Source organism: Electrophorus electricus, chromosome 16, assembly GCF_013358815.1.
Source record: "Electrophorus electricus isolate fEleEle1 chromosome 16, fEleEle1.pri, whole genome shotgun sequence".
NCBI classification, from domain to species: Eukaryota; Metazoa; Chordata; class Actinopteri; order Gymnotiformes; family Gymnotidae; genus Electrophorus; species Electrophorus electricus.
This window is the reverse complement of record NC_049550.1, coordinates 9,131,185-9,140,518: the sequence shown is the minus strand read 5'-3', so window position 1 is coordinate 9,140,518 and position 9,334 is coordinate 9,131,185. Positions and strand designations below refer to the sequence as shown.

At 38.9% G+C, this 9,334-nt stretch overlaps 1 protein-coding gene across 5 annotated transcripts; it reads left to right on the top strand.

Annotated features, from left to right (window-relative positions):
* Positions 1–4,105: 4,105 nt before the first annotated feature.
* Positions 4,106–7,943, top strand: LOC113580341 (zinc finger protein Gfi-1b-like). 5 transcript variants are annotated; one of them, XM_027014835.2, is made up of 8 exons: positions 4,106–4,281; positions 5,379–5,462; positions 5,594–5,704; positions 6,035–6,268; positions 6,676–6,854; positions 7,050–7,163; positions 7,366–7,531; positions 7,708–7,943. In XM_027014835.2, exons 4-8 carry the CDS (start codon positions 6,058–6,060, stop codon positions 7,803–7,805), a joined length of 768 nt encoding a protein of 255 aa, XP_026870636.2. In that variant the 5' UTR covers positions 4,106–4,281; positions 5,379–5,462; positions 5,594–5,704; positions 6,035–6,057; the 3' UTR covers positions 7,806–7,943. The 5 variants fall into 5 exon arrangements, with proteins under 5 accessions (XP_026870636.2, XP_026870635.2, XP_026870639.2 ...); XM_027014834.2 differs by having other exon boundaries at positions 5,590–5,704; XM_027014838.2 differs by lacking the exon at positions 5,379–5,462.
* Positions 7,944–9,334: the final 1,391 nt, after the last annotated feature.

Genomic DNA, 9,334 nt, shown 5'->3' with positions numbered 1-9,334 from the left:
TATTTATATCCTTATTTATTTTAATAATTATATATATATATATATATATATATATATATATATATATATATATATATATATATATATACTTTTCAAAAAAAGGGCAGCCAAACTTTTTAAATTGTTTTAAATTTTTATGTGCCAAATCGTGAACACAACAAAACGATGGCGTTTGCAGTTTCATGACAACATCATGAGCTAAAAGGATGGAATCTGTGCTGCTATTTTTTTCTTAACTTGAGAAAGGTCTTGTTTTATGCACATTAACCAACAGCAGTTCCCATAATCCCCAGTATGTCTTTTACAGAAAGTGTTGTGTTGAGCGCTCAGGACTTACTTGAATTCCCTGACCTATTTGTTCACAAATAATTTTACATTCAGTAAAGGTACAGGGCCAAGTTCAGACACTCACTGATGTTGTAGTGTGATATCAGCTGAACTGAACATGCAATCCATGGGTCCTATCTGACTACTTCATCAAATCTCCAGTGCTGATTTTAATAAGCAGTAGCAGAAAGCTTATCGCTCCTTCACCTATGACTGAACTCTAAACAACCTTCAAGCACTAACGTGATTGAAGAATAAGGGCACTTTTCTTTATCTGATGGTCTTGTTTTTTTGTCCCTTTTTGCTTTGGCTGAAATTAGGTCACAGCAATCATGTTTACCATCTTGTTGTATATTGTACATTTCTTCATTTTTATACCATCACCAATGCTCATGAAAATTCAGCTATAAAACTACGTCATATTTGTTTCTGACTTCATTATATTCCACCACTGCCTTATTCATATGTGGAACTACCCTTTTAGAACTTTGTTTAGAATTCATGTTGACATGGATGTTCAACTGTCCTCAAAACATACTGAGCTCATCCTTTAGCTTGTTGATGTACACCTAAGGACCGATGCTTCCCCAGATAAAAATATGAACCTGAATGTGGGGAAAAGGCATTTTTGCACATATATCGGTGGTACAATATGTGAATAAAGGGTAACATAAGAGATGCATTTAATGCCTACTATATAAAGCATGAACTGTAGAGCCTGCTGTTAAAAGATACAGCTGTTTGCGAGGGACGTGCGTTTACTGTTCTGAGGTCAGCCACTATCCCACCACTGTTCTGTGCTGACTTGAGCTGGTATGCTGTTCATATGTCCATCTGTTTAAAAACTGGTGCCATAGTCACTGAGATGGGATGCTTTAGTAGTTTTGCCTTTAAAACAATGTTTTATACAGTTGCCATATCCCTGATCAAACACAAAAGTACATTGTAGCTGTTTCTAACATTGCCAGAAACAGTTTAAATATCTTTAAACATGCATCACAGACATATGGGTTCTTGCATTTTGCACTACAAAAGGAAAACGGCATTAAAACAAGGCAGATTTTTAAAATGTTTTTGTTCCCAGTATTACTACACACACCAACTGATATTGTGGACTGATGTTACATATCAACTGACTCCCACAAAGTTGGTGTAAGGGGCTGATGTAGCATCGTTGACATGTTCAGCGGAAGCTGTGCTCATAATTCGGTGTTCTTACACCATGTGTAACTGCTTTGTGGTCAACATGACTTCCAGAGAACATTGACCAATAGGTAAATGCTTGGGGGGGGTAGGCACAAAAACAGTTTGGTCATTACAATTATTCTCAGCTAATACGAGCCAAACAGGTTATTTTATAGGACGATAATATCCCCTTCCTTCTTAATTGTGGTAAGCTCCAGCAATCAAAGAAAAGTCCATTGTCAGGGTGTTCTTGTGATGGTCAAACACATTTTAGTTTGTGTCCAAGTGTAAACAGTATGTATATGTGTGTGTGTGTGTGTGTGTTCATTTTTTTCTTGGGCAAGAAAGATGTTGGATTAACATCCTTAAAAACTAAAAATCAAGGTTCCTGCTACTTGTCATCCTCTGTGTCAGTCTTACTATTTTGCCATGGTGCTTAGAGTTTCTCAGTGTATACAACTTTAAATGTGAAACTGGAGCAAACTCTCCAGCATTGTTTACATGTATTTTTGTTTGTTTCATTGTCTTTTATTTATTGCAATCATGGATTCAGAGGACCATGGTTGAATTTGTGTGGGGTTCTCATGGGAGACGTGACCCCTATTCTGTGCCATAAAGGTCAATCTGTCAGAAGAGACTACATATTTACTACATATTTCCATACACTGTGTGGTGTAAAATAAATATCCTTTTTCCACTTTTTTATCATTTAAAATCCCTAGAGCATATGGGCACCACGCAAGATTGCAACCATTATTATTAAAGATGATATTATATGGTAAGAAGGTTTTATCTCGTCCCAGTCCACTCACAACTGCATTTAACTCATTTTGTTTCCTAACACCCTTCGTTCTGTTTCCTCAAAGCAGAATGGTGGCAACTCTTTCACTAGTATTGCACATTTGGAAGTGCATCGATGTGCCGCCTAATGTTTTCTAGCTGGCCCTTTGTCTCCCACCTAGCATTGTTACATCCACGGTCAGTAAGGAAAGTAATGATGGACGGAAGCTGTAGAAATGGATTGAAATTGGGCCATTGTGAGTCCCTTCCCTTATTAATGCCCCCCAATTGACTGCCCTGCTTCCTGAACTCACCAACATTAAATGTTCGGATCCTCCCTAGTCCATTCTCTTACAGCTCTACTAATGTGTCGTCAAGTATAATATAAATCACAGTAACAAAGATGATGATATTAATGAAAATATTATTAAATGATGATTCTGTGCTCTGTACTTAATGAAGGATTGTCAAGAAAAATAAACATTTACATTATTCTCAAACACCCCGTGTTGGATGCTATGTGATAAATCTACCTACTGTAAACTCACCGACAAATAGATTTTAACATATTCTTTCATAGTTGTGGTCGATGCTCAAATTAAGGCCGCCCAGTGGTCACTGCATTGCCAACATTGTTGTACTATATTTCTGAGTCATTGTGATTTAGGGTATGATCTGACGGTGGTTATTTCGACTGCATTGCTCATGAGAGCCGTGTGTCACACCCGTGACTGCACAGTTCATTGCCTTCTTTTTATTTTCTTCTCTCCCTTTTTGTCTTTCTGTTTCACTATCCATCCACCCGTTTTCACAGGTCTGGGGGACCCTTTTACACCGTTTGACACCCTCACTGAAGCAGTATTTCCCCCCTGGTGGCTTGTGTGCCACTGGATCAGAGGTTCTTCACCCTCAAACCCATGAAGCTGGTGAAAAGCAACATCCCATGTGGCATGCCATGCTGCATACCATATTGCTAGCAACTTTGGTGACTATTACTCATGTCATATGTGAAGGGGACTGGTAGACTGTTTCGTGACTGTGGTTTGTGGCGTTCCCAGAGGCAGGCCGAGAGTGAGAGACAGATAAAGGAGGAGAAGAGGGAGTGAGAGAGTGAAGAGGACGAGAGCGAAGACAGAGAGGACATTTTAATGCTGTCATGATGCCTTTAATGAATTTAACTGTATGAAAAATCAAAATATGCTCAGTTTGAGATGCGTTCAAAGAATTTAACCATTGGTATCATATTCCACAGCATCTAGACAAAAACATAAAAAACATAAAAACGGCTCTCTTTCTCTCTCTCTCTCTCTCTTTATACATATATATATATATATATATATATATATATATATATATATATATATATATATATAGATATAGATATAGATATAGATATAGATATAAATGTTTTGGGTTTTTTTGTTTTTTTCCAGCAAATGCATTCAACTTTTGGTTCATTGGAAAAAAACAAACCATTAGTTATCATATAAAATAGTTATGCATTTTAAATAACTGTATATTAAGGATTGTTTGAAAATCTTAAAACATAGATCTTTAACCTATTAACAACATTAATCATTAATCAAAGTCTATTGCAGAAGCGGTAGAAGGCTTTATAATTGTTTAGTAAATCGAGACACCCATTGACCTGTTCAACGAGTCAGATACTTTTTGCTGTACTGCAGAGTGCCTAACGGGGCTGTAGCTGCTACAGCATGTCAGCGGAAGTGACGCGGCGCTGCGGTTGCTCAGCGCTCAGCGTGAGCGTTTCCTCGTTAAGTTTCAGGTTTACGCACGCGCAATAGTGCTCAGATTTATTGCTGATGAGACGAAGCGAGAATGGACACCTTCGTTAACCTGTAAAGAACTCATTATTATTTAAAAACATATTTGGTTCATGTTTGATGGTTCTCGCTTAACTAACAGTACAGTTTTAAATAACGAAGTACAGTAGTTGCAGATTTGTGGAACAACTTTTACCTTCAACACGTAAGTTATATCTTACTGTTCTGATAACTATAAGAAACTGTAAAGTAATCTAAATGTGAATTTAGATTAGGTCTTATCCGTTTGTTTAGATTACAGAAAAGATGTTGAACAAGTATATTTATAAATATGTCAAATTATGCATTTTCATATAATCTATAAACACTATTAGAAATGTAAAAAATTAAGTTAATGAACAAATGTAAAGAATAATGTCCACACACACACACACACACACACACACACACACACACACACACACACACACATACACACACACACACACACACACATACACACACACACACACACATACACACACACACACACACACACATACATTATATATATATATATATATATATATATATATATATATATATATATATATATTATATATATATATATATATATATATATATATATATATATAAAATTTTTATTTTAAAGTTCTTAAAATTTTTATCATCTAGTGTTCACAAACTTTCCATAAACATTTGTCAAGTTGCCTGATTATACAATAATGACTTACCACACACAATAACATTAAACCTTATTTCGTAAATAAACAAATTCTGATTTGAAATTTTCATGTCATGATGCAATTTATCTTAGACATATTTTGTATCATCAGTTTCCAAAATTACTTAATTATATACTTTTAAAATCCAACACTTCCTACTTAAAATAATTCTACTTCATTGCATTTATTTGAACTGCAACTGTAACAGAGTATTATATATACACTTGGACATAAGGGGCTGTCAAAAATGATGGAAATTACACTAAACTAACAGGCTTGTATTGTAAGACAACCATTTGTAAACTGCTTCTAACTACAACCAGTACTCTCGACAAACTCCAATGTTTGCCTGGGATATTTTATTTCTCCTATAAGTAGCAATAGAGCTTAAAAGGAATTTTCTACCCTTATATTTTCCAGGTCATCATCCAGATACTTTCTTTAGGGTACAATTGCAGAAACACTTTACAGTTTGCAGCCTCTATACAATTATCATCACTTAGGGATAAATTAAAAAAACTGCCAAAAGTACTTAAGGGCTTTCTTATCTTGCAACCGTATTTTCTGTCCTGCTTAGACCAGTTTTCATGTGCATGCGTGGATACTTTCTCCTCACAAATCTCCCATGTCTCCATTTGACAAGAAGGGAATTGGTTGAGTGGTACAGAACTTTTTTCTTTTTTTACAAACTATTCCAACCTGGATGTTCATTAATTAAATATTTGTAAAAATGGTTTACATGCATACTTGTTTTTTTGTTATTTATTCTGGGGATTTTTTTCACTCAGACAGCTGGGGCAGAGGTTACCTTACTCCTTTGCTGTGGTTATCAGACTGACTCCTTTTAAGACCACACACTACAAGCCTTTGCCTTTAACAGACTTGACTTGCTGAAACTGTCAGGTGTGTCCAAGAAGGAACTCCCTCCAAAAACACTAATCTCTCTCACACACTCAAACATGACCTGCATCGGCTCTCAAAACCATCCCCTGAAAATCACAAGTCACATTAACATTGAAAAACCATGCCTCAGGTTTTTGGAGCCATAAGATGTACTCTATACTGTAGCAGTAGAATAAGGAAATCGTCTATTTTGTATTGTAGACGTGCTTGTCAGGGCAAATAGGAAGCAAATTCACTGTTGCCACCTAGCGGACATTTTTCCCTGCATGCCGCGCTGCAGTAAGCGTGATTCTTTGTTCTGTTAACTGGATCGTTCCTTATACTTTCCAGCCTTGAGATTCTTACTGCATATCATGCCCCGGTCCTTCCTGGTGAAAAAACGGAGGAGGGTCTCTCGCTCCTCTCTCCTATCAGCCTGCTCACCTCACCTGGGCATAACCGACTCCGCAGCCCCACATACTCCCCCCGTAATTCAGAATCAACCCGAGCAGATCCAGAGCGTGGAACCTTCGTCTTCGCAGGTGCCCAAAACGTACGGGGATTCTTTCAGTACCTGGCCCACAGGTAAGCACACGGTGGGAGCTTCAAGTTGATCTGAAACTTGGTCCCTTAATGAGTAAGAGTCGCGGAGGATGAACTTTTTCAACTGCTAAAAATAAACACACCCCCTGCCTGTCCAATTCATCCTGCATACTCCAAGATAGCCTTAAAGGATCAGGTCACTGTCATCATTGATTACAGGAATAGTTTAATTGACAAAAGGCTTCCTTTAAATTCTTCCTTTAAGCCTTTTGATGTGCTTAAAAGAACAAAAGTACTGTCTGAGAATAAATAAAGGATAGTGCATCCAGTTTCTTTAATGCTGACTCATTAGAACTGAACTTAATTCTTTATTAGCAGTGTTAACATTTTGGGAGATCCTCTTAACATACCCCATCATTAATTATTTTACCATATCCTCCCCCTGCCAGGTTTTATGAGTTTCACTGAAAATCCTTCTCTGGTTTCATGGCAACACTTTGAATCCAACAACACACAAGGCAAACAGGGCCCAGGCCCCTTGTTACAACCGTGCAGCAGAGAGAGGCACGGTTCCCAGAGGAGCCCGGGAAGTGCTTCCTCAACTTGGCACTGTCCCATATGCAGCAAGGCAAGCCATCCCACCTCCAGGGAGGAACTGATGGGTTTGATTCCATTTTCATTCCAAACAGAAAAAAGTTACAAGATGCAGGTTACAGCAGTAGCTTTTACTCAGGCCCAGGAAGACTTTTGCTGCTTTCTCTATGGATCTGAGCAGAAGCTAAACAAAATGTGCTGTATTTGTTCTTGACCCAACCCCCCACAGGTCTTCTTCTCCCCTCCTGGTTTGGAGGCCCATTTGCACAAGTCCCATGCGGGTCACAGACTGCCTATGGTCTGTTGTAAGGGAAACCATCCTGCAACAGCTCACAGAACACGGGTAAGTTAACTGTAGAGCATTTTGTACACAGTTAAACTTTCATAACCAGGATTGAACCAGTATAGTCTTAATGGATGAAATCAATTTCTAACCATGTTTAAACACACTGGAGAACAGCCTTTTATTGAAGCATGATTACATAATGAAGAGTTCCATCCACCACCATGAACTAAACCTGATGACATGTACATGTCTGTCTAAGGAGAGAACATTTGAGTGCAAGGTGTGCGGGAAGGTTTTCAGGCGCTCCTCCACACTCTCCACACACCTGCTGATCCACTCCGACACACGGCCATACCCCTGCCAGTACTGCGGGAAGAGGTTCCATCAGAAATCCGACATGAAGAAACACACATTCATTCACACTGGTGAGCACACTTGCACTCAACTTCATAGACACTTTTAAGACCATAATGCGGTATGTGGGCGTCGTTTCAAAGCTGGGTCGAAAATAGACACATTAGATTTTTTCGCCAAGTGTGAAAGGGCAAGTGCATAGATGTGTTTGACAGGTGGATGGTTGCACGTCTTCCCTTTTTTGTAGGAGAGAAGCCACATGTGTGCAAGGTGTGTGGAAAGGCATTCAGCCAAAGCTCCAACCTCATCACGCACAGTCGAAAGCATTACAGACCCTACAGCTGAGTCAGAGGGAACACACACATACACGATCGCACATCAGCAAATGTGATTGCAAACATGCACACCCCCACCCAAAAATGAAAACAAGAGCAAATATTTCCACACTGCAAAGTGGCTTTTGGAGATGGTAATAAAACTGTGTTGTGAAACCAACCAAACGTTTCACGTTTTATTTATTAGTTGTTCCAAGACTGCTCATACACAAACTTTTTGGTAAACCTCGTTTACCAGCCATGTTTTACGATTATTCTGAAAACCAAGTTGAGGCAAGAGTTTAGAGCCCTCAATGGCTTCCTCAGTAGTCCACTGTTGACTCCACAGGCTCTAAAAATCCATAAAACAAAAGAGCAAATTTAACCATCTAAAGAGAACGTTCATTGCGTAAATAAACAAATGATTCCCAGTTTTACAAAAAAAAAAAAAAAAAAAAAAAGAGGGGAATTGTACTCACGGCTGAAACATCCCTCTACACAGGGGTCTTCAGAGGGCAAACATACCTCAGTGGCACACATGAAATAGATCTGGAAAAATACACACATACACTCATCAGAGAGCACCACCACACAGACAGACTATTGGCTAACTGCAGCTGAAGACAATATAACAGAAGGAAGTACTGTTTCCGCTCATGCAGCCACGTTTCAGACATCCCCAAGGAGCCAATTTAGGGGTTGGGAGGTTTACCTCTTCCTCCTCCTTTTTCCGCAGTCCCCCAGTTTCTAATTGGCCACTGCTACTTTTCAGGAACTGGAAAGTGCTGATGGTAAATCGCTTCACGTGATTGGCCACTGCCTCTTGAGGAGGTGGTGGGGACATGAGAGTTGAGGTCACATCGAGAGGGTTCGGACACCTGTGTGTATGCATGTTTAAAGACATGATCATCAACCATACAGTCTTAAAAAGAATCTTCATGAAAGGCACTCAGGAGGCACATTAAACAATAACATATAAACAATCGCAGTGCCTATACCATATGTGGAAACGCATACCCATCATAAATAAGGATCCAGACAGAGTGTGCAGAGCGAGGGTAGGCCACACAGTAGTGCACCAGAAGCACCATGCTTGGGTCAGGAGGGTTCAGTAGACGCACCTCCAGGTAAAGGGGTTTCCCCAGCAGTTTACGTAGGGGGCGATGGTACTGAGGATAGTAGCTACTGTACTGCTGATCTGGGAAGGACAGAAGAGTGTCTTAAAAGCACTCAAATGGTGAGGTAATCACAACCATGACATTATTTTTACTATTATTATTGGCTTCATTACCATTATTACACTTAATTAAGCATAAATTCCATTAATCCATTTAGAGATGACAAAATGTAATCATTTTCAGTAACAATGACCTTTTCCACCAATAGCCACAGCAGGGTTTTTTTTTGTTTTTTTTTTTTAAATAGACAACAACATGGGAAAGTGAATACCCATACAAGTGCAAGAGACTTGTATACCTTTAGCAATCCTGAGCTGAACTCCGAACACTCCTTGTGCTCGAATGGACGGGATGAGGGAGGGGCTCTTCACCAGATAACCAA

What these genes read in the sequence shown, in the direction of transcription:
- LOC113580341 (XM_027014837.2), top strand. Translation starts at nt 6,058, where the DNA reads ATGCCCCGGTCCTTCCTGGTGAAAAAACGGAGGAGGGTCTCTCGCTCC. An exon ending in CAACAGCTCACAGAACACGG is followed by an intron (nt 7,164 to 7,365) that starts GTAAGTTAACTG and finishes TGTCTGTCTAAG; the next exon opens with GAGAGAACATTTGAGTGCAA. An exon ending in ACACACATTCATTCACACTG is followed by an intron (nt 7,532 to 7,707) that starts GTGAGCACACTT and finishes CCTTTTTTGTAG; the next exon opens with GAGAGAAGCCACATGTGTGC.